We start from the raw sequence: 25,065 nt of genomic DNA on the forward strand, positions 1-25,065 counted from the left end.
CCTGCATCTCCCTAGTGCTCTGGATGGAACTATTATCTAATGGTTGAGGTGTTTTGCTTGCCCCCATATCCACAGAATATTGTCAAGCTCTATAACTTGGTGGAACAGGATGAAAGTATAAAATTGTCAAGGGTCTGTGTTTTCAGTTAGTGCTTTAGTGAAAATGTCTTCATCATTTTCTTTTTTACAACCCTCTTTTCGTTTGATGACAAAGACATTGCTTTTGGATTTCTCATGGGTAGGTGGTGTCCTGACTTTCACAGTGTGATCATATATCTCCTCCTTGGCTATCTGAGCTTCAGTTAAATCCTAAGGGAAGCTATAATGATGGAAATTTTCCAGTAGACTTCCAAGGATGCAGTTTTGTAGCAGGATTTTTAAAAAGACAAGGAGCAGTGAAATTCAAGCTCAAATAAATTGAGACAGGGACTGAAGGCTGTTAAATAAAAAATTAAGTATCCAGGATGAGAGCTGACGTGACTCAGGAAAGTTACATGGGATCTCTAGTAAGGCTGTGCAGTGTTTTGGAAATAATTCAGAAAAGTTGAAGGGCATAGGGGCTTGAACCTCCCTGCATTTCTTTAAAGCAACTACATATCTGCAGCTGCTTCACAGTCCCAGCTGCTTTACAGAGTTGCAGGTAAAATGTGAATGATCCCACACGTCAAAGCTTCTTTCTGTATTCAAATTTAAAACGTTGCAGTTCTGTAATATCTAGTCATTCAGAAGTATGGGTGAGCTGTACTTTTACAAGCCTTTTGGTTGAGCTAAGATATTGCTAAGAAGGACCCCAGACTTTTCTCATATAACTTGTGCCTTAACAACACTGTTGGAAAAGAAAATTCTGCAAAGAACTCTTGGAATGACTAAAACTAAATCTAAAGGTCAGAGCTGGCCAAAAGAATTGACAGCTTGATGTTTTCAGTGTCCAGCAGAACAAAACCAAAAGCCAAGCAGTGTAGCCTGGCTTGATCCTAGCTCAGACTGAATTGAGTAAGACAATGGATAAATCGTAAAGAGAAATACACGCTGTGTTCAGTTTTATCAGGAAAGTAAGTGAAACAGCCGCCAAGCTAGGCTTTGCTATTAAGCCTCTCTTGTGCCGATCCTCCTTTGCTTATGGCCATTGAATGCTGGAAAAGCCATGCTAAGGTAACAATGAATGTGACAACAATCTCCGTTTCCTCATCCAGGACTACAGACAGAAGCGCTGGGTTCTTTTCTAGAAGAAGGAGGTAGATACTGGGGGAGAGTTTCTTGTGCCTTTCTTGTTCTATGCAAATGTAGGGTTTTTTGGGAGAGGCCTCCATGAGGTCATCCCTTGCTCTTGCTTGGAGGGTTTCATAGCTGAAAATTCCTGATGAGTCTTGGCCTAAGTCAAGGGTCAGCAACCTTCTTTGTGTAGGCCCAGAAGTCATGAGTGGATGGCGGGCCGCTCTCTCCCTCTCGGGTGAACCCTGGCACTTAGGAGGTCTCTTTGGGGCAAACCATAGGACAGTATTTTTCTTAGGAAAATGAGGATGTGCTCTGCAGAGTCTCAGGCTGCAGAGTTGCAGGCCAGGTGGGTATGTAGCTTCTTTTTTGGGACTACGGGCTGGATGATTTTGGGTGGCAGGCCAAATGAGGCCTATGGGCCACAGGTTGCTGACCTCTGGACCAAGTCCTTGGTGGGAAAAAAATCTAGTTTACATTATTTATTGTCTAGCAACATCTCATTTTCTTACTAAAAAGAGAAGCAAAAATAAATAAATTGGTGCCTCCTTAAAAACAACAGTGTTTCCCTCAGTGTTTTCTCTCTGTGAGGTTGTTTTCAAAAGCAATAATCTGAGGTCATCGCTACCACTAAAGGAGACAAGTTTTCACCCTTCTGCTACTATATAAATTTAAATTAGCAGAGTCTATTTAGAACCTGATTGCAGCAGTCAAGAACTTCAGTGGATTTCCTTTGGGTACAGATTTGATAATCTTATCCGTGGAGTTAGAAATAGCTTTGGTCTTCCTCCTTTTTATTCTGTTTACCTTTTGTAATGGAAGTTTGTTATGAACCAATTGCAGACATCTAACCCTGGGCAGCCAAAGTTTATTGTTTAGCTTACAATTCTAGCTTGCTCTAAGAGGAACAAACAGTATGTCCTGGTTTGAACTTATCACTTAATAGACCACAGATGGAGCCTTCCTGGTTTGGCAGGAAGAGCTAAGTGGGAGCAACTGTATTGTATCCACTGGGATGCTTGAGAATTCTGGCTTATGGCTACATCTGATAGCCAGCTTGTGTAGCTGTTCTGTTACTCCTTAACTGGCCATTTTGAGGTAAAGTAAGTCATGGAATGTGGGTGAGTGAATACCGATAGGTTGCAAGGGGGAAATGGTGCCATCTGGACCTTCTGCATTAGAATTCTGGGACTAACTCAGGGCAATTGTGCAAATGCCTCCTCTGATAATACCATCTGTATATAAGGTTTTTGGTGAGCTGTGTTAACTAATTTACAGTTGTTTCTGGCACAAATTCTATAGATGTACTTCTAGGGACTTCGGTACAATTGAGTTGCATCAGGACCACTTTGCTTGCCTACTAATGCATGTGCCATCTTAAACGAAGAAATAACACTGATCCCTTATTATTTTTTCCACACAAATCATTGTTGACAATTAAAAGCTCTCAAGGGGACTTGTTTGAGAAAACCCAGCTTCGACACTTCTTTGTAATAATGATTTCAGTATCTTGGAGTTTCAGAACCTTCTGACTATTTTAAGAACTTAAATGTTGCAGTGCTCTCTGCCGCTCTTGAGAAGAAGAATTATCATTTTTTTGTTCTTCCAACTCTTTCTCTGCTCCATTCATTTGGGTGTCCTGGAGACAGTCATTCATTACTGTCTTAATGATAATTAATGAGACTGCAAACCTTTCAGACTAATTTCATTTTGGAGTCATAGTTATTGGCTTTTGTTCATTTTGATGGCCCCGCTGTTATTCAGTGCTCCTGATCACTCTCATTTCACTGGAACTTGAAGTGAGCTATTTGCAATGAAATGCTGCCATGGGACTATTCAGGCAGAACTTTCCCAGCACTGTGGACAGTGCTTGGGAAGGTGGCAGCTGTCAACAATGTTCCCAGAGTTACGTTATTCTTTCTCCCTAAACTAGCCCACTGTCCACCAGATGTAGCAGAGGAAGCCACCAGTCCATCAGTATTGAACAACTTCTACAGTTGTTTCTTTTTGTGGAATAGACTGGTGGAAGTTCCATTTTGTCATTTACCTTGAGAGGTGAAGAATCTTGGGAGGGTTTTGCAATAAGAAACAAGTCTCTTCCTTTCCAGAATCAGCAAGCTTGAATGAGAAGGGCATTAAACACTGTCACAGGTGTGTAGAATCATACACTATGCAGATACTATTTTTGGTTGCTGTTGTATCACAACATGACACATGAACCACCACAACACGTGGTGTAAGAAGTTCATCAGGAACAGCTATAGGACATGATGTGGAAAATGGATAGTCTACCTTTCCATTTAAGAGAAATGCCAAGGGGGCTTGCAAACATTAACTTAATAAGCATGGAAAGGTAGCTGCCAAATAAAGTCTGCTATGTATAAAAAATAATTTCAAAGCACGTATTTTAAAGTTTCACTGGTGTCCTTATGAAGATGTGTGAATCAAAGGCTAGTTTATGGATTTATACAATCTGAAAAAAACCCAGGGTGTTGATAGGTTCTACTAAGTCACTGTTGCTATTGGAACATCTGGTATGGATAATCTCAGCTGTACTAGATCGTTTTCCCTAATCTTCTTTTGTTATACTGCTGCTTTTATTATGCATTACATTTCTTTTGATTATAATGGCTATTTATTTTCTTATAATTTGTTCTTCGACTGTAAATCAGTGCAGTGATTTTGTTTATGGACACCTGGAGCTCCAGAGGTGTTTTTTTTTTAATCCATTCAGTCATGTCTGATTCTTGGAGAAAATTAATGCTGATATGCTAATGTTCTTCGAGTGGTTGTGCTTCGCTGTTGGCTGGCTCAGGCTGAGTTGTGATTGGGTGAAGGTGCTTTCAGCAAGCTCTAGACTTGACTAGTAAACTGCATGGCAAGTGCATGATAACATGTAGAAGTTGCACAGAGCAAAAACAATGAGGGGCAGAGGTGTGATGGCAATAAAGCAGATTAAGGGTGCTTTGCATGTTGGACAGATTGCAGTGGGGTAGGTCCCTTTGCTGTTTCTGCAAAATGTTATGCATCTGATGGTGCTGTTTGAAACAAAGGGTGCAGATGATGGAAATGTAAGTCGTCATTTCTCCCACAATCCACCTGTCTCCAGTCCTTTCCTCTTTTCTCTACAAGCTGTGCTCTTACACAAAACACAAGCAGATTGGGAAAAAGTATGTAAGTTTAAGGTAAAATACGGGGGAAATGTCCAGTTTATGCTGTCTATAAGATGGTTAAAATTAGGCTCTCTTCCCTGTTCTACAGGGCCATAGCAACTTCTAAAAAGAAAATGTAATTATTTGAAGTACTTGGAGCCTAAGATGGTACCCAGCTATAGTAAATGTATAAAAAACTTTAACAAATAATAATCTAATAGACTATAATAGAATGATTCTTGTGAAGGCTAGTTTTGAACTACAACTGCACTATCTAAAATTATTTAGCTGAGTTTTAACTGAAAAACAGTTCATTTAATCTGAGCAAGTAAAAAAAACATTACCGAATCTTTGGGACACAGATGCAGCAAATACGATATGGCTGAAGTTTTAGTACATGGGGCTGACGTTGCTTTGCAGTTCTTGTCCTGCGAAGTGATTCAGCAGTAGCAGGGCTGAGGATGAAATAATATACTGGACCATAAACTATTGGAAAATAAGGGCATTGTGAATGTATTATAAAATTCTGACCCAGAACAGTTCCTTTGATCTGGAAACATTCCAGAACTATTGCACAACTTCCATTACCTCATGCCAACATGGTTGTTGCATGATGGCCTTTGTAGCTCAGCGCATTTGGAAAAAGGGAGCTGACCTATATTACAAGCTCAGTTCCAGGACTTGACTATAGGTCAAGTCAGGAACTCCTGTCCAAATAGGCAGTTTGAGCCAGGGGGTTAGCAGCATAATTTGGAATCCTCTTGGACGAGTAATCGGGGTATTCCGGAGAGTCAATCGTTTACACTATCACTTGTAGATATTTATTTATTTCTGTATTTATTATTAAATTTATACACCACCCATCTCACCATAAAAGTGACTCTGGGCGGCTTACAAATAAAAGCCATAAAACTATCATAAAAATAGAAAAAGTACAAAAAATAGAAGATTGAAGAGGGAAACCAAAAGGCAGAGAGAGTGTCTTAAGCCACCAACCACCCCCAGGGCTGCCTATGACACTTGGACTTCTAAGCTAGTTGGCAGAGGCAGGTCTTGATGCTCTTCCTAAAGGCCAGAAGAGTGGAGGCCAACCTCACCTCAGGGGGCAAGATGTTCCACAGAGCAGGGGCAATGGCAGAAAAGTCCTCCTCAACCCTGCCAGTTGGAATTCTTTAGGTGATGGGGTCTGCAACATGCCCTTCCTCTCAAACCAGGTGGGATGGGCCAACGTACTTGGGATAAGACAGTTCCTCAGGTAACCTGGGCCTATGCCATGATGACTTAGGACACTTTAATCTTCTACATACTTAGACTAAGCAATACACTTCTTAGAAATTCTTCCTTTGTAATTCTGAACATACCTACTTGTCTGATACTTCTGTGTGTGCTCCATGTCATTGTCAAGTTTTGGATCTGAGCATCTGATTCTGGTTTGCTATGGCTTCATCCTTAAACACAGTCATTTGGGAGAAAATGTCTGTGGCTTATTCACTTGACATTTTCAGTAGTTCGAAGATCATCTCAATAAAGGGTTTGTATTAAGGATGAATTGGAGCTATGGAAAGTTGCTTGTGAGGACATTCTCACAAAGAGCTAGAGTTCCAAAGAGTTTGAATTCTTAAAATGTGAGTCTGTAAGGTTTTGCATGTACAGAATCAAAAATTCCAGATTTTCACTCTTCCACATTCACAGAATGCCTGAAGAGTTTCCCTTGTGAGAAACTTGAAAGCCCTCTTTACCATTTATTTAATTTCTATAGTAATTTCAAATTTTCAAATTACACTGAGAGAAAATTTGTACAAGACATTGTTTTGTTTTGTGTAAGGAATTAATAAACACTGGCATAGCTACATAATTAATCCACATTTTTGGTAGCTAACTTTCAGGTTCTTAATATACACTGGTATGCATTTCTTTGATTGGCTTCCAAGAAATCAATGAAATATATATATTTTACCATACAGAAATATACAAGTCAGAAATTTGAGGGCATGGAACAGTTTACCTTCACACATGTGCAGAAACGGCTACACATTAAGAAGATCTAATGGGTTTGGGAATACGTTGATTTTATTATTTTTATGCCACCTATCAACTAAATTCTCTGGACTACTAAGCAACTTATGAATCAGTAAACTATAAAATAAAATGACATAAATACAGCTTTCAGCTGAAGAGAATGTATGTAGTTCAGGGTTGAACTGTGGAGTTCTTGGTGTTCTCTGAGCTTGGTTGAGCCTGATGACGTTACCTAGTTGGGTAATGAAATGTCTGCAAGCAAACAACCAGACTCGGAGAGCACCAAGGACTCCACAATATAACTTTAGAAAGATTTGGGAAGATGAAAGTGTATGTCTGTGGGGGGAGAGGGGCTTGCGGAACGGGCATTGCCAGAGAACATTTTTCTCCCAGGTTTCCATTTCCTCCATCTCAGTGAAAAGAGCCTCTTATGAAGATGGTTTTAAATTCTACAGGTATATACTGCAAGTTCCAAGTAATTCAGAGCAACATTTTGAATTGGGCTTTAATTTAGAAATGCTTGTCTTTATCTTTCTAAACTCTTGTCTTTCAGGGGCAGGAATGATATTCTAATTCAACATAGACCGTTTAGTGGCTAAGTCTTAGATGTTTGGCGGCATCTAGAAGAAAAAGATTGACAATATCAGAGCAAGAGAGCCTTCATTTTCAGACTTTGCTGGCTTGCTGAGACCAGGGCAGCAAATGTGAAGAAGATTTTTGCTTTTGGTTTAAAGCAGCAGTTCTTTCTTTTATGTTTCTCTTTCCATCTATAAACAATGGGAGGGAAAGTAACAATATTAGCCTCAGGTCACCAGCAGTTTGAGGTCATGAAGAAGGACCAGTGAGACTTTAGATCTTGTGCTTCTACAGGTAGTCCTCGATTAATGACCACAGTGAGGACCATATAACTGGTTGTTAAGTGGTGCAGTTGTTGAGTGAGTCACCACGTCACCAGACCTGATTTTATGACCATTTTTATGATGGCCGTTAAGTGAATCACAATAATCGTTAAGTGAGTCACAGGTCATTAAGTGAATCCAGCTTCCCCAATGGACGTTTTTTGCTGAAAACTGGCAAAAGAGGTCACAAATCATGATCACGTGACTGCAGGATGCTGCAACTGGTCATAAATGTGAGCTGGCTGCCAAGTGCCCAAATTGCGATTACACGAGTTTGGGGGTGGTGCGACATTTTGTGACAGTCGTAAGTACAGGTCATAAAACTCTTTTTCTGAGGTCATCGTAACTTCGGATCGTTGTTAAATGAACTGTTGTTGAACGAGGACTACCTGTAATGCCAACTCCAGAATGCCCTGTCATGTCCCCACCACTAGCAGGCACACAGCCTGTGGTACCCAAGGATCTGTAAAGCTTTTGATAGGCAACAGAGTAAAAGTGCCTCTGTCCCACTTGTGCCCCATCCTGTTCCCCTTCAGTGGAGAGTTAAAATTAAGATTTCTTCCCATAAGAACTTTCCAGACCATAATTGATTGATTAATACAACAGAAAGAATGAAGTCTTTAAATTGCAACTTCAGCGTGCATTTTTTTAGTATCCTTGTCACAAATACATCTATTACAGCAAAACCATTCAAGAACTAGAGTCTGCTTTTGCAATTTACCTTGCCCACTAAAACTTACATTATACTGGTTGTATAATGCAAGTTTAATGTAACTTTTTACCACAAGATTCTTAATTAATGTAATTGGAACAGAGTAACATGAATACCTCTGGAAATTATACCCCGTGTTAGAATTTCTCTGTACTGTGATGATTGGAGAGTGATGCTTAGCTTTGGAAACTGACAAGAACAATCTACTATTTTTAAAGCTCTGCAGTCTTACTCACTTACGACTTCCTTTATTCTCTGGAGTGGCGAGCAGTGAGCTCAGTGTTTTCCTGCTACCTCTTCCTCTGCAGAGCAAAGAATACAGGTCTCTCAGCGAGCAGTTCTCCACCACCACCTCTGTTCATTGCACAGAGATCGAAAAACTGAAGAAGGAACTGGAACGCCATCAGCGGAAGAAGGGGGACAGCAATCAGCTGGTGAGCTTGCAGGAGGAAATCGATTCCCTCCGGCTGGCCCTGGAGAAAGCCCACGGGGAGCGAAAGATAGTCGAAGACACCTATGCAAAGGAGAAACAGGTGCTCCAAAAGGTAATGCTTTGGGCGGATTTCCAGGCCTTCCGCATCACAATGTCTGTGGGCATAATAGGGCCAAGCCACAGTTTATTTAACCATCATTTATTGAAAAAAAACAGCACTGACGTGGGATCCCAAACATGCTAAGTCATAAACTGTGGTTTAAAACTATGGTCTCTACCACCAGCAGCCAAATTAAGCCTACCTCACTGCAGCTTTGCTTCACGTGTGCACCAGGTCAGCGTTCACACTTTTTCGAGGCCTTCTTCTGGATTGAAGGTCCTTCTGAAAAGACATGCTGGTTAATTTCTGATTATGGTGCATGTTTTGTATCATTAGCAAGGCCTTTTCTAAAGATAACGAGGGTGGTTTGTGTATTGCAGAGTTGATTCAGGCTGTTAAGTTCTTCCCTACACCTGCATTCAGAACTATATCAGAAATGGTTAGCATGGACCAGTCTGTTCAGGTTCACGTGGCTTCATTATTTCTTGGATGTCTACAGGGAGAAGAAATGGCTGCTGAATCTGCACATCTAACTCTTCACAAAATGTCTTTCTGTGCATTATTGTGTTTATTGGTGGGGAAGCAGAGACCAGAATTTAAATGGTCATTTGTAGCAGAATTTAAGAGACCACACTGATGCAGAAGTACTGAATAGCCATATCCAAAGGGGGATTTCAGGCTTTGAGGATCTCATTAGTGGCAGTCAAGACATCCATTGGCTGACTGGTTACTTGGATTTGTAGGACTAATTTGTTGTGTGGGGATAACACGAGTAATTGCTGGCAGAGAGTAAATTCATGACCTTTAAATGGGCAAATTTTTAAACTGTCACAGTTGAATTCCTCAGTCAGTTTCTCTTATCTTGCTCTGGGAAACCATCTGGATTGACTGAGAATTCTCCTGTTCCTTGTCAGACCACTGAAATAATTTAAAAAATAGCAACATTTGGCTAATATTAAAAATAGCATTTTGTTCTGGTTTTAACATAGATAAAAGAGGCTTTGAGATATGCAAGGCGTTATGTCTTCCATGCTATTAAAAACGAAAAGAAAGAAGGCAGAGAACTTTGATACAAATTTTTGTGGAAGGAAGGAAGGGTTGTTACTATTATGCAGATTTTAGTACACAACTTTCAATTATACAGGCTTTTTTCTCTACCAGCAACAGAATATATGCTGTTTTGCATGAATTATATACCCCAGAGGACTAATAATAACAGCATCCGTCACTGCCATCTGTACTGCAAGACATTTAATGTTGATGGATCCTCACCGTTTCACTCTAGGAGTCAGCTGTGGTAGATTTCTTTTACATCTTGTTTGTTTATTATATAATTTATTGCATATATATTGCCCAGTGCCCAAGATTCCTGCCAGTTTATACCAGTAGGTATATACACTCGAATGTACACACGCTCACACTCAAATATTCAAAATGTAAGTAAAATGATATCTGACAGTCAACCCTAAGAAAAATCAAATGGCAACTCAGTCACCATAACATCATGCAACAGTTTTCAGACTCAAGCTCCAAACACCCATTGAAACAGCATATTTATGCTCGGGTATAATGATCCATGTCAACTTGTGACTGAACTTTATGTGCAACTTGGGGTATTTTTCAGTTTGCAACAATTCTGAAGACAAAAGTAATAGTACATCAAGGGCAAAGCTAATATACTGAGATGTTGAGGATTGGGGGCATTATTTTATTTTTCAAAAGTTTTTAAAGAGTCTATCAAGTGGACCTCAACTCTAGGTGGTTTCACGTACTTGTACTTTTCTTGGCAGCAATTTAAAGATGGTTTGCCATTGTCTTCTTCTGGGGTTTTGTTTTGTTTTGTTTTTTACAATTTCTCAATTTAGCCTATAACAGTGGAATTTCCTGGTGGTCTCCCATCCAAGCAACTAACAGCTCTGAGGTTGTTTCGGTCTGATACAAGCACTTACCAGATACGATGTTTTTTCTGAGATCAGCCAAGGTCATCAAGGTGGTGCCACCCAGCTGGGCATTGCTATTAAAAAGCTGCTCTAATTTTGTGGCTTTCTGGGGTGTTTTCTTTCAACCTCCCCTTCTGCTTTGCAGCATATTGAGTAATTCATTATATAGCAGCTTGAATGTCTTTGGTATTAAAAGTTTCTCCCCACTGCTTCCTGCTTTCCATTTGTACTTGCTTTTAATGTCATGTGCAATTACTGATAAAGTGCCTCTGCAGATTTTTCCTGCCGAGAAAAGTGAGGGAAAATGTATGAACATACATTAAAAGTTAGACAGCTGTAGAGATGACATACAGTAAATTGCTAGTCGCACTCCTACAACAAAAATCTTTCTGTTATGGACATACAAAGCCTTCTTTTTATAGTCATTCAAAATCCTCATGTAATCTGAGTAGCAGTTTCCCAAATTAAACTTATTCTTCAGTGAGCTGCCGTTTTGTTGCGTACAATAGAATTTGGAGTGTCAGGCTGCGGTCTGGTGCACCCCCCTGGAACAGAATAATATTGATTGCATAAAATGACTTGTCCAAAGCAATTTAGGGCAGTCAAATTGTAGCGAGACACTTAGCTTCTTTGGGTATGCTAATTCATTAATTGGAGAGACAGTTTGGTGTAGCGGTTAAGGCACCAGGTTAGAAACCAGGGGTCTGTGAGTTCTAGTCCTGCCTTAGACATGAAGCCAGCTGGTGATTTGGGGCCAGTCCCTCTCTTTCAGCCCTAGGAAGCAGGCAATGGCAAACCACTTCTGAAAATCTTGCCAAGAAAACTGCAAGGACTTTTCCAGGCCGTCGCCAGGAGTCCAGACTGACGCAAAGGCACACAAAAAAAAAATTCATTCATTGGCTTGATTGATGCATTGCTTTTCACTGTGTGTCCCAGGTGTGATGGGAAGCAGTGTGCTGAGGTAGTGTGGTTCAATGGTTAAGGCAGCCTTGCTGGCTAAGGAATTCTGGGAGTTGAAGTCCACACATCTTAAAGTTGCCAAGATTGAGAAACACTGGGTTAAGGTGATGGACTAGGGAGATTCATGTTCCTCCATTCCAGAGATTGTGGGAAAGCAAGGGACAAAAGCATGTGAAGTGAAAGTTTATCTCAGAAGAGGCAATTCTGCCCAGAAGTGAGAGATGTGGAAAGAAAGAGTTTCGTAGAGACTCTGCCTTAATTAACTTACTCTAAGGTTGGGAATTTACTCTTAGAGCAGTGTTTCTCAACCTTGGCTGGCAGGGGAATTCTGGGAGTTGAAGTCCACCCATCTTAAAGTGGCCAAGGTTGAGAAACACTGTCTTAGAGTTTTCAAAGTTCAGTATTTACCCAAGACCAGCATTAACAATACCTTCCTGAAATCTGTGTCGTTCCTACTTCCTTGGTCTTGCCAACTATGTGTTGCTTGACAACCATCTGAAAAATTGACCGGAGATTGATGGGTGACTTGTTCGTTTATTTGTTGTGTAATGTTGTGGACCACCCACTGCTCCAGGCTCAAGATGCTTTGCCAAAAACAAACCAACAACAAACATTCTTTAAAGCCGGAAGCAGTCAACAAGAAGGCAGTAACGCTGTACTAGGCGGCCCATATTGTCTTCCTGGCAACCTGGTCACAAGCTGCTTATGGCTTTTGGGCCAAGGTTGAAGCACTGAGTCAGCCAGCCTGTTTTAGCACAGGTATAAGGTACACATAGGAGAGTACCCAGTCAGTAATGCTTCTGAGCCAGTCTCCAGGCCAGCTCCGCAGGTAGGGCACCACGGTACTCCAGTTGAGGTGACCAGTGCACAAAACAGCCTCGCTCTTTTCCGGAACGGGCTTGGCTAATGTACCAGCTTTTCCTTGTTGGAGGAGGAGCTTGAAATAATTGTGACAGAAAAAATAATCCTCAAAGACAATGAAATATTCATGCTGTGTGAGACTTGCTTTGCATTGGGGATGGTTGGCTTTGTACAGAAGGTAGGACTGAGGCTCTGGAGACGTGAAATCCTAAGCAGCAATATAGGATGCAGGATGCTGTCACTGAACAGGAAGAAAAATAGGGAAGGTGTTTGAAGAGGGAAGGTCTGAAGGTCTATGCAGACTTTTGAGTTGCAGAGGAGTCTTCATTAAGCTTGCCTACATGTGACTTACTTCTGAATCCGTTCCGTCGTGTCCGATTCTTTGAGACTGCCTGGACAAGTCCTTGCAGTTGTCTTGGCCAGGGTTTTCAGAAGTGGTTTGCCATTGCTGCCTTCCTAGGGCTGAGAGGGAGTGACTGGCCCAAGGTCACCCAGCTGGATTTGTGCCCAAGGCACTCATGACATGTGACATAAATTGTTATTTCTAAACATAACAGTGATGTTTACTATGGCTTTTTGTTTGAGTTACGCTTAATTATGCTTTTCACTGCCTTTTAAAAATTAATCTTATTTGACATTCACTTCATTTTCCCCCCCTTGATGGCCTGTATTGAGTGAAAATGTGAGATAAATAGTTCATCTGGTAAAATATAATGAATTAATTCTTGTAGGTGATGGGGTGTATCAATACAGTGTTTATTAATATAACAATTTAAAACCTTTCTGCCATAAGGAAATTTTTCCCCTCATTGACTCGTCTGCCAAGGAAACCCTTGAAATACAGTATGTGGTAACAAATGTCCTGTAGGAACAGAGCAAAAGTGCATTATATTGTATATAAGAAACCATTTCATCCTCGTTTTTAAACAGAACCTTTAAACCTCGACCACGACACAGAAATCTGCACTAAAGGCGCCATCATGTTGTCCTAGAACTCCAGAGGACAGACCGGCTGATCTTCAGGAAAATCTGTGCACAGCTGTTGACCTTTTCATCAGTGTTCTTCTAATGAGCTTCTTTGGAGGCCAAGATTTCCTAGAATATAATTAGAATGTAGAATAATTATAACTGAGAACTATCTCAAACATAGGTTATACATACTATCAACGTTTGCTCATTTTAAGTTGCGTTCCTCCTTAACATAGCCTGAAAACAGCTGCTTAGCCTATGCTTAGAGCAACATTTTCACTCTTCCGTATCATTGTTTTAGTAAGGGAAGGAGGAAAAAAACCGGTTTTGCTATAAAAACCAGCCGAGGTGAAACACAATCACTCTACAGTGTACAGTGACCTTCGATTGGCCAACACTGTGGAAGCTAACATGGTTTTCTTGTATTCTTCTTAGCGGATATCAGACTTGGAAGAGGAGAATGTGCTTCTGAAGGAAGAAAAAGAGGCACTGAACAACAAAATCTTGTGTCTGTCGGAAGGTAGGGAGAAGTAGCAGATGGCTTAATGAATATTAGTAACTAAATGAAAGGGTTCGTAGTTTTTCATTATGTGAGTCCTTTCTCCCCTTGGCTCCACTGTGAATAATAACCATTGTGCTAGTCTTCAAACAAGTTGCCTTTTTCTCCATCTGAAAAATATTGCTTGAAATTCCTCTCTTGGAGGTGGAAGGATTATCGTTAGAAACTGATTTAATCACTGGAGCCATGTGGAGGGGAGGGAATTAAGCATGGAATAAAACATCCTATGCTAAACAGATCCTTTGTCGTGAAACTGCCTTGAAAAGTCAACAAGCAAAGAATTTAAAAACAGGAATGTGGAAACGATACTACATTCAGGGCATTCAGAAAATATTGAAGCAACATGGTGGAGAATCAGCTTAATATAAAACTGAATTAAACGTTAACAAAGTGAAAGGGAGAAAGGAAGGAAAATAAAAGCATGTGTGAAATGTAAGCATTTGGTGTTACTTTGCTGAAGCATTGAGGTCTAAAAATTTGCTAAAAGAAATACCTGTGATGGCTGAAAATGTCAGATGCCTTGTTTAGATATCAGTTGACTCAGCTGACCAAATGATCGTTAGCTGAACATTGGAGTAAATGTATACATGCGTAAGGCAAGAATGTTGAAGCATTCCTTTCTTCTTTAAAGGAAATCCATGCAATGTAGAGAGCGAATAATACTGTACAAAGATGGTCTCTACCTTTGCTTTTTTTTAAAAGTGTAAATGAAAAATAACTACATTAAAAAAAAGTATGCCTGATTAACTGGGCATTTTAACTGTTAGTTGAACTAATTTTTTTTAAAAAAATTGTTTGGATTATAGGTTGCTGCTCTGTTCATGAACAGGGACTGGAGCCTGTGTTCTAAGTTATTTATAATGCTAGCAAAGTAGACCATATGCCTAAGAATGTAAGCTGACAGAAGGCTGTTTTTAAGAGCACTAACCAGTTTATTTTCATTCTGGACTGCAGTGGGTATTACCAATAGACACCCTGTCTGGTTAAAAACTAAATCCACAGGTTACTCTCCATGACAGAGAGGGTGATCTGCTGTTTTCAGTGCCCTTCAAGATTCTTTCCCTGCTACTTTTTTATAAGATGAATTTGCACAAAATGCAGTTGAAGAAAATCTGATGAAGAAGGAGCTTGACGAGGAGAGAGTTCGTTACCAAAACCTTGTGCAGGAGTATTCAAGGCTGGAGCAAAGATACGAGAACTTAAGTGATGAGATGACGCTCATCAAGGTAATGGGAATTTTATCTTAATGTCATTATGAGATGCCTGTAGACAGTAGTCTGTCAATTTGAGTAAGCTCACTGTCAATCAGTGATGTAGCTCTGGCCTGTTTGCATTTTTTAAGGGCTAATACTAATATTTAGTTCCAAGTGATAGCCTAGTGCCAAGCAAAGAAGTTTTCCTACACTTTCTCCTACTGCTTTGATTCAGTTGGATGGAAGAAAACCTGCTTCTGAAATTCCTTTCAAAGGAAAAGGTAGTATCCATGAAATCATGGGTGGAGTAGGATACTAATTAACTTTATAGGTTACCTGACTCCATCCTGACTCTTATGTTATTGAACTTCAGGGGTCATGAGTTGTATGTGCTTTGTAGATCAGTCAACATTGGCACCATGGCTGTAGAAGTGATCTGACAAGGACAACATAAGCCAGGTGGCTATTTTTGCTTTATATGATCTATCCCCAACAGCTATAGACTGGCCAGTCAAAATGCTGCCTTCATCTTGGTTTGACTGGTTTGGCCAGTCAAAATGCTGCCTTCATCTCGCCCACAACAGTCTTGGCTAGCAGCCAGGGCAGTTCATCTGCCCTCATGACAGCACAGCTGAACTCCAAGGCCATACTTGAGTTTCTTCTCATGGTGAGACATCACCATGGCACACTTGGCCTCTACCATGGCTTATATTTGGTCCTCCATCTCCACCTTGGAAACCACCAAATGCCTTAGCAAACTTCTGCTGATCAGCTGTTCAGATTCAATAGCTAGACAAGCAGCTCCTTCTTCTCATTCATTTACTGCCTGCGTACACAACTCTCAAAGCACACACTTTGCCTCCAGCCTCATGTTGGGCAGCCAGCTTGATTTGATTTTTTTTTCTGTAGCAGTGCTACAGTTGCTGCTGGAGTGGGGGTGGGTTTCCTCCCTTTATGCAACTTAGAGAACCACTCCTTTTTCTGGACAAATCATAGACATTATCTGCCCGATGTCTCTGTTTCCAAATTTGGTGAAGAATTTTAACACGTAATTTGCGCCGAGCTCCAATGTAGATTTTAATTACACACGTGACCAAATGTGAGGATTAGGAACAGTCTGTAGACTGTAGGTTTATGCCTTTATACTCTGTTGCTATAAACAAATCTGAAGCATCTCCTAGATGCAGTAAATTAAACATCTAAATGGCTGACACTCTGTTCATCACTTGGGACTTCCTCAGTCACAGTTTCATCTGGTGTGATGCTTGGATGGTGATAGGAAGCCCTTGTGGAATACAAGTGTCAACATGTCCTCTGATGCAGTTTTCGTGCATCAGCCAAATGACCTCTCATCAACCTGCTGTAATGTTAACATTGTTGTCTTCCTAAGAAATAGAGCTCCTACCATTACTTTTTAGAGTAGCAATGGTTTCAGTCTTGAGAGAGGTCAATCTGACAACTGTTTTTCTTGTGGCTGAAGTACGAGCTGACAGCTGATAATACCCAACCTCCAAATTGCATCTGTTTGTTGGTCCAAGAGTTATTTCTTTGGATTCTCTGTTTTTTAGGGAATCTCAATGGTGCAGCTAGGACTGGACCTCTGAGCTGAAGCCCAGGATCCCATGATGGGGGAAAGACCAGGTTGACTATCCAGATAGTAGCAAGACTTGGGTTGACAAGGATAGGCCTGGGCCTAATGGGCTGCAGAGTTAAGGGTGGTTGGTACATGAATATATCCATAGTACCTATACCCAAGATACAACTGTAGAGAGTCATTTTACTATTTTAACTTGGAAATATATAGTGTTCTCTTCCACCACAAAATTGTGGGTCTTCTCAATAACGGGTGTAACCATCTGAAGGAGGTGAGTCTATGACCCCGAGATGTAAAATTGCCAATTTGCAACACTGGAGAATCCTTTCTTATTCCTGGCACACAGATTATTCCCTCATATAAAACACTTGTTTTCTTGTGCATCATTTTTAAAAACCAGTCTGTGTTGTGGTACTAATTGGCCTTGGCCTGCCTTAGTTCTGAGTAAGTCTAATATGGTTTTCCTCTTTGGATAGCAAACTCCAGGGCACAGAAGAAACCCATCAAACCAGAGCAGCCTGGAATCGGACTCCAACTACCCATCCATTTCAACATCTGAAATAGGAGATTCTGAGGATGCAATACAGCAAGTAGAGGTATGGAACTGGAATTAAAACAGAATTTCTTTTGCAGAGGCAAAGTAAAACATTTGCCATCTAGGTTGTCTCAGTCAACCTGGTGACCTCCATCTGTGCTGAACTACAGGTCCCCAAATTCTCACCCACCATGGCTAAGATGGAGGGCTGAGGACATCTAATTTGAACAAACTACGGCGGTTTGAAAGTGCCGTTATTAAGCTATTTGAAAGGCTGACTAATCAAGTCTGGAGCAGCAAGTGCTACAACCTCAGCTTTGTATGGAGGGAAACCTTTCTGGTTTTATTTTTTAATTAGCCAATTATGGAGGATTACTGTGTAAATGAATGCTTTGACTAGACATTTAAAGGTGTACATAGAGCACAATAAGTAATAATATTTTAAAATATAGGCCAGCATTTGTTAGGGATATGTTTATATAGCTTTGCTTTCCAAGGAGTTATAGGCTCCTTTTGTGCAATCTTTACACACAAGGCATTCAAGCATCAAATGCCAATATATTTTAGGGTCTTTTAAAAGCTTCTACGTTTCAAGTTGCAAGTGCAAAGCTTGTGTTTGAGTTACAACTTCTTAAATGAGAGATCCTCCATTTTTAGTACTCTTGTCAAACATGGCATTGAGAATTACAAAGCTGAAGATAGAATTTGTGAAATTCTGCCTTGCTTTGAATGGAACCCATTGCAGCCCATTTTATTAATTAATTAATATGGCTGTTGTTGTTGTTTATTCGTTTAGTCGCTTCCGACTCTTCGTGACTTCATGGACCAGCCCACGCCAGAGCTTCCTGTCGGTCGTCAACACCCCCAGCTCCCCCAGGGACGAGTCCGTCACCTCTAGAATGTCATCCGTCCACCTTGCCCTTGGCCGGCCCCTCTTCCTTTTGCCCTCCACTCTCCCTAGCATCAGCATCTTCTCCAGGGTGTCCTGTCTTCTCATTATGTGGCCAAAGTATTTCAGTTTTGCCTTTAATATCATTCCCTCAAGTGAGCAGTCTGGCTTTATTTCCTGGAGGATGGACTGGTTGGATCTTCTTGCAGTCCAAGGCACTCTCAGAATTTTCCTCCAACACCACAGTTCAAAAGCATTGATCTTCCTTCGCTCAGCCTTCCTTATGGTCCAGCTCTCGCAGCCATATGTTACTATAGGGAACACCATTGCTTTAACTATGCGGGCCTTTGTTGTCAGTGTGATGTCTCTGCTCTTAACTATTTTATCGAGATTTGTCATTGCTCTTCTTCCAAGGATTAAGCGTCTTCTGATTTCCTGACTGCAGTCAGCATCTGCAGTAATCTTTGCACCTAGGAATACAAAGTCTTTCACTGCTTCTACATTTTCTCCCTCTATTTGCCAGTTATCAATCAAGATGGTTGCCATAATCTTGGTTTTTTTGAGGTTTAGCTGCAAACCAGCTTTTGCACTTTCTTCTTTCACCTTCATCATAAGGCTCCTCAGTTCCTCTTCACTTTCAGCCATCAAAGTGGTATCATCTGCATATCTGAGATTGTTAATGTTTCTTCCAGAGAGTTTAACTCCAGCCTTGGATTCCTCAAGGCCAGCTTGTTGCATGATGTGTTCTGCATACAAGTTGAATAGGTAGGGTGAGAGTATACAGCCCTGCCGTACTCCTTTCCCAATCTTAAACCAGTCTGTTGTTCCGTGGTCTGTTCTTACTGTTGCTACTTGGTCGTTATACAGATTCTTCAGGAGGCAGACAAGATGACTTGGTATCCCCATACCACTAAGAACTTGCCACAATTTGTTATGGTCCACACAGTCAAAGGTGCCACGGCAGAAAAGACTTTCCTCCTGGGTCCCACTCGATGGTACTTTCTCACAGACAGGACCTGGAGCGTGCCTCTCCTGCCAGATCTAACAGGACGGGTAGACACCACTGGGGAGAGATGGTCCCATAAGTAACCCAGCCCCAAGCTGGTTTCTCACATGCAAAATGTCCTTGAGGTCTTGTATCTCTTTCATAACTGGGATGTGTAGAAGCCCCATTTAAATTTCCTCCTATACACAGGAGACCACAGGAGTTGTGGAAAATAAAAACAGGTATGGGGAGCATTCCCCATATTGGGAAAGTTGTCCTAGTTACCTGTTTAATTTGTTTTGTCCTTTGGAGCAAGGTGTTTTTTGGAGTTTCTGTTTAGCCAAAAAGAATTGAACTAACTAGATACGCAGGAAGTGCCTCTTTGAACACATGCAAGAATTCTTACTTCAAGTTCTGTTTTGCAAAAGGGGACCAGACTGGATGTTCTTTCTCAAAGGGTCCAGCTTATTTGTAGGGGCTTCTCAATGATTCTCAGCCAAGTGACACATTCTCCAAGTTTCCAGGGAGCTGGCATCTTCTCTGTTGCTTTAACTTTCCTTCATATATGTATCTGTTCCTATTCCTCCATAGGAGGTTGGCTTGGAGAAGGCAGCCATGGACATGACCCTCTTCCTAAAACTTCAGAAGAGAGTGAGGGAACTTGAACAGGAGAGAAGAAAATTGAAGACTCAGCTGGAAAAGAGAGAGAATGAAATCAAGAAATCTCAGGTAGAACTGATTTTGACTTACCATAGGCATGTCTGGAAAAAAATTAAAATGCACATTGTGGGTTTACAGATTGAACTATATGTTGTACTAAATGAACCCCTGTCCTATGTTTAATGGTGCATCTAAAAATTACAGCAAATGAAACTCCCCACGTTCTGACATTTCAACATGTTCCCTCCAGTCCCAATCTTCATTCCAAGATTTTCTGCTGGGCGAGGGGAAGAAGAGAGAATTTATAACATCACCAGTAGTTATTATAGAAGGAGAGAGGTTGGGGAAATGTACCCACAACAGCTGACACTTTATTTATTTATTTTCTTTAGCGAGTTGAGTTTGTAAATACTAATAAAGCGTCACTAGGAAGTAAGAGGCATGTGTCAGTACACTTCTGGAGGAACAGTGAGTTTTGCACCAGGTCCCAAAATGTTCTGAATGGCCAAATGATCAGAGACAGCTCTTTTAGGGTCAGGACTTGCATTTCATCATTTTGCTGCAGATTCATTTCTTACTTTACCTCCTACCATGCCTCCACCCCACATCCTAAAGTAGCAATTACTTTTCATGTCACTCCTTCAGCTATGTGTGGACGGTGAATTTAAAATCAACACTGACCCAAGTGGAAAATGCAAGTTAGGTAGGTTACTGTTGAGCATAGAATAGAAATGGGTATCAGCATTTGAGAAATCTTATAATTGAAAGTGGCCAAATCCCCTAACCTGCTTTTATATTTTTTTTTCTAAAAACTGTTGGAGAACTAGAACTTTAGAAATAGTTCTGCCATCACCTCAGATGTGTTTCGGTAGACTTGTGCAGTGATGCCTTTTGTAGCAAGCAAGATTAAGGCGCTGTGTACAGAATGAACTGAATGTAATGGTGCAGTTCCAATATTCTTGGAACTGCACCATTTAAGACTGCAAATGAAGGCTCACATACTTAAACGTGTTCCCAACCTCAAAATCTCTCGCCCATGAAGAGCTTTTTTTCACTAAGCTTCTGATACACAAGAGAAGTTGAGAGGATTTTTGTTCTGGGGAGATCTTTTATTTCCTGTTGTCCTGTCCATAATATCTGCATCCTGGGATGTCTGCCCTTTGGATCTGTAACTGTTCATTAGAAATACATCCAGAATTACGACTGTGAGGTCTGTTGCTGCGTCTTCTGGATTGGAATGCACAATCCCCATGGAAGTGATTTATCTTGCTGTAGGGTTAATGAGCTTGGCCATGACTCTGTTCCTCAGCTGTCATGAAATCCAAGATATATCAATTCCATTTCCTGGCCATTGGGAAATTTAGATCCAGCTCTTGGTTTTGCTCTTGATAGATTGAGGCCAGGTGATGAAGAGGCAGCATCAAATTGAATGCCCAGACTTGTTCTGCTTCTTGCAGCTAAATTTTGTGGTAGCTAGATTTTAAGATGCAGCATTTTATTAAGGGAAATATGCAGCTGTTCTTGCAAGAGAAATGTAAATGCTGAGTGCCAGTCTTGTCCATTTGAAGTATGTTGGATTTCTCCAGAAGATTCTGGGTCAAAGTTGGGTTTCATTTCCTGGCATCTCAATTTAAAGAAGAGACATATTTGCATCAGGAAATTTCCAAATGATACTATTTCTACTCCCTAATCCGTGTAAAACAATTGGAGATGAGTATTGTCTTCACTCTTGCTGTTCTTGGAATGCTGAAGCAAGTGAGCCAATCGGTGCTCCTTCCCTGTGCATCTGACCAATGGGAACATGTGAAAAATGTCATTCAATCAATGTCCAGCTCATACTACTGGTGGTCCTGGATCTCACCTCATGTCTGTGCAACTTCATCTCCATTCAACACACAAAGGAAATTAAATGAATTCCCTTTTTTGCTTTTTATTTATTAGTAAAATATAATAAAAATAATACAGCAGTGATAATACAATCAAAGAGAAAAAAGTATGCACAATGTGATTCAAAGGAACAAAAACTTCAAAAAGGTTCCAGATAAATATTAATATTGAACTAGCTCAATCTTTAGCACATTATTAAATCAAATACAGTATGGAAACATATTGCTCCATCTCTTCATTGTTACAATGTAAGACATTTCACAAATAATAAATTACTCACATTCCCCATTTCTGTATTTTCAGTGCATTTTGTGCACAGTTGTCTGATCATTAAAAAAAAAACTGGTTCATTATAATGGGGTGAAGCTGTCTAGCTACCAAGCCAAACTTCCTTCTAAGAATCCACTCAGAGGGACTCTTGAAGATGGCATGATACCATGTTGCCCATTTTTCAGCTAGGCATTTCTCCCTGTGCAACCATGACTATGGCCAAAGCAATGGCTGAATTGAAGAAGAACAGGTGCTATCTATCTATCTATCTATCTATCTATCTATCTATCTATCTATCTATCTATCTATCTATCTATCGCATTTTTCCACTGCCCATCTCAACGATGACTCTGGGCGGTTTACAAGCGAATTTAAAACAGTAAAAAATGTAAGATCGATTAGGAAAGATGCATTATAAAATATACATATACAACTATACTAAAAACTCTAAAATATAAAATCTAAAACCCAATATAAGATCTAAAACCCAAGATGGTGAGATCGCAGTCTTGATAAAATTCCCTGGGCCGCAGCAAGGTGCCAGCCATCCCCAGGACAAGCTATCCCCCCTGCCACCCCAAGTGAGGTGGCACATTTATGCTCTAAATATATTTTCTTTAGGTTGCAGGAACTTATTATAAGTTCCATACCCTAACTCCTTCTACTTCACTCTGCACAAAATGGAAGAAATAAAAAACTTGAAGCAACCTAGCACTATTACGGAATAGAAAGGGAAGCAGGTCAAGACAGTCCTCAAGGACCTGCCCAGATGATTGTAGCTCAGAAGTGAAACAAGAGTTCCCTTCAGTGGGAATACAGACCCCCAACAATCTCTACTGAGCTTCACCATTGCAAAAAGGAAGCGTGCTGGGTTTTGTTTTTTGTTTTTGCATTACCCTGCAGCTGAGCTAGAAAAGAAACTGGCTCAGCCAGCATCAAGGGATTACCGAAGCTGAAGCTGCTTTTGATTTGCCTAATGTGGCAGTGTCCTTTGCAGCAGCAAAAATGTCCAAAAACCTTTGTGAACCAACATCTGAGAAGGTATACCCTGGTCCATCAAATAAATAAGTAAGTAAGTAAGTAAGTAAGTAAGTAAGTAAGTTAGTTAGTTAGTTAGTTTCCTCCCTCCCTCAATTATTGCAATTATGTAACAATTGTTAATTGGGGCAATATTGGTCTTGGATACTGCTCTGTACCACCCATGCATCTCAAAAATATATTGGTAGTCCAGTCCCTGCATGTGTTTGAAACTGTCTTGCTGCACTTCCTTTTGCCAGTATTCTGCCCAGTACTTCTCACTGTTGTTTTTTTCAGTTGCCTACCTGCTCCTTTTGAGATACTGATTATGTACACATTGGTTCTATATGTATCTCTGTGCCCTTTGCTTCTGAACATTGCATTTTCCTCATCACCCTACCCTTTAGTCCTATTTTTCTTTCTTTCTTTTCCCCCTTGACAACTTCTCTTCCTAAGCCTGTCTTTGGAAGCTAAACTCCACTTGAAACCAGATCTAACCTAGTTTTGATCAAGGACCAGAATCAGGAACTGCATCAAACTCCTTTCTTCTCTTCAGCTGATATTTGGGGGGGATGGACACGTGCTTACTATAACTGCATCCATGTGTTCTTCCAGGTTAGTGAAGGTGGCCTTTCTTAAATAAGCAAAAAGGGACACCATTGTTGGTATGGTTTATTGCATAATATGTCCCCACTGTTGGAAGTTGGCTTGACATATGGAGAGTAGAGGCATGAATGCATCCACACTTAGGTTCCTAGGGGTTTCTTTCATTGAGAAGGTCAATGCCTGAGAGTAAGAAAACGTAAAAGGTGAGCACACAAGGGCTTTCCACCAGTCTACCAGGGCAGGAGAGGGAGGGATGTGGGAAATCTTGGGTTATTCTGCTTCAGCAGAAGGGCACACTATAATGGAATTCAGCAACAGCATATTTTGTCCATCTCCCACTGCATGATGACAACTGTGGCTGCAGGAGGAAGTGGCTGTAGCTCAGTGGAACTCATTTTCATGCAGAAGACTTTAGGTTTAAGTCTCAGCCCTGCAAAGTTAAGCTCTAGTTTCTCTCCAGATAAAAGATTTGGAGAAGCAGCCAGCACTTAGATTTTGTGAGTGCGATCTGATGGCAGCCATGGCAAAGACCATTGAACTTTCCTAGTCTGGACTTTCCAAATGCATCAGGATTTCAAATTCCAGGGTTTCCAGGCAGCATGGCTGTTGTAGTCCCAAAGTACAAGGAAGGCACAAGGCAGGGGAAAATTAGAATAGTGATTGGGCATAACAATGGGCAGTTTTGTATAATGAAGGCCACTGGGCTCACCACAGGAGCATCACCTTTTTGTGCAATTGTAAAATAGTAAATTGGGATTGACGGTTCTTGACAACCTACATTTGCTTCTTCAGAAATGATATAACCTCCCTAGAGAGTCCAAAAAACAGGGCTTTGCCTCCATTCAGAATGTCTGCCTCTTAATCAGTACTGACAGGCTGAAAAGAGAGTCATTGCGTGCTTCCAGATTCCTTATCTCCCCATGAAAGGCAGCTGCCTTTTCACTACGTATTATGGATGGTGGCAGTTCCATTCTACTTCCGCCCCCAGCTTGTCAGTTTCTCCTTCGCTGGCTGACCCTTCCTTTTGGAAAGGCTCTTTTTATAAGTTCTGCTTCTCCTGTGCTCAGTCACTTCTGTTTGTTTTGAGCTTTTGTGGTGCAAAAAGAATCATTTATTTAACAGAATGCTCATCACAATTGGAGTCCTCGGAGAATAGCGTTTCCACTTCTTTTTGTGATCCATTTTTTATTAATGTTTATAAAAAGAACAGAAGCAGCAACAGCCAAACTGGAAAGAAAAACACCCTGCAACTTTTATATACTCCATTGTAGAAAATCAAGTTGATTGTGGTGGGAACCTGTGGCCCTCAAGATATTGTTATAGGCCCCATTATTTTGGCAACTGACTGTGTTGGATAGAGCAATTACAACTGGAGGCTCCTGAAGAACCACAGGTTCCCTACCCCTGAACCTAAGTCTTCATCGATATAAAATCCCAGAAGGATTGTCATATTGTGTTGGCTGCAGTAGATTACGGGTTTTATGTAATGTTAAAGACTAACAAAGTTGTTACTGTAGCATAAGAGTTCATGGAATCAATCTAATCCATGGTGTTAATGGTCCTCCAGCAGTTCTTGAAGGTCAATATAAGAATATTCTACCCAGGGAAAGACT

The 25,065-nt window shown here is 40.8% G+C and overlaps 1 protein-coding gene across 3 annotated transcripts in view; it reads left to right on the top strand.

Moving 5' to 3' along the window:
- MYO5B (myosin VB) overlaps nucleotides 1-25,065 on the top strand; it is a 251,727-nt gene that overhangs the window by 176,695 nt on the left and 49,967 nt on the right. For 2 of the 3 annotated variants that reach the window (XM_063295830.1, XM_063295833.1), the window contains exons 22-26: nucleotides 8,303-8,539; nucleotides 13,693-13,777; nucleotides 14,897-15,042; nucleotides 17,080-17,199; nucleotides 19,604-19,741. In XM_063295830.1, coding sequence (XP_063151900.1) covers nucleotides 8,303-8,539; nucleotides 13,693-13,777; nucleotides 14,897-15,042; nucleotides 17,080-17,199; nucleotides 19,604-19,741 — 726 coding nt within the window. The remainder of the gene's footprint in view (nucleotides 1-8,302; nucleotides 8,540-13,692; nucleotides 13,778-14,896; nucleotides 15,043-17,079; nucleotides 17,200-19,603; nucleotides 19,742-25,065) is intronic. The other variant, XM_063295832.1, reaches the window with a different exon arrangement.

The sequence above is a fragment of the Candoia aspera genome, chromosome 2 (assembly GCF_035149785.1).
Source record: "Candoia aspera isolate rCanAsp1 chromosome 2, rCanAsp1.hap2, whole genome shotgun sequence".
NCBI lineage: Eukaryota > Metazoa > Chordata > Lepidosauria > Squamata > Boidae > Candoia > Candoia aspera.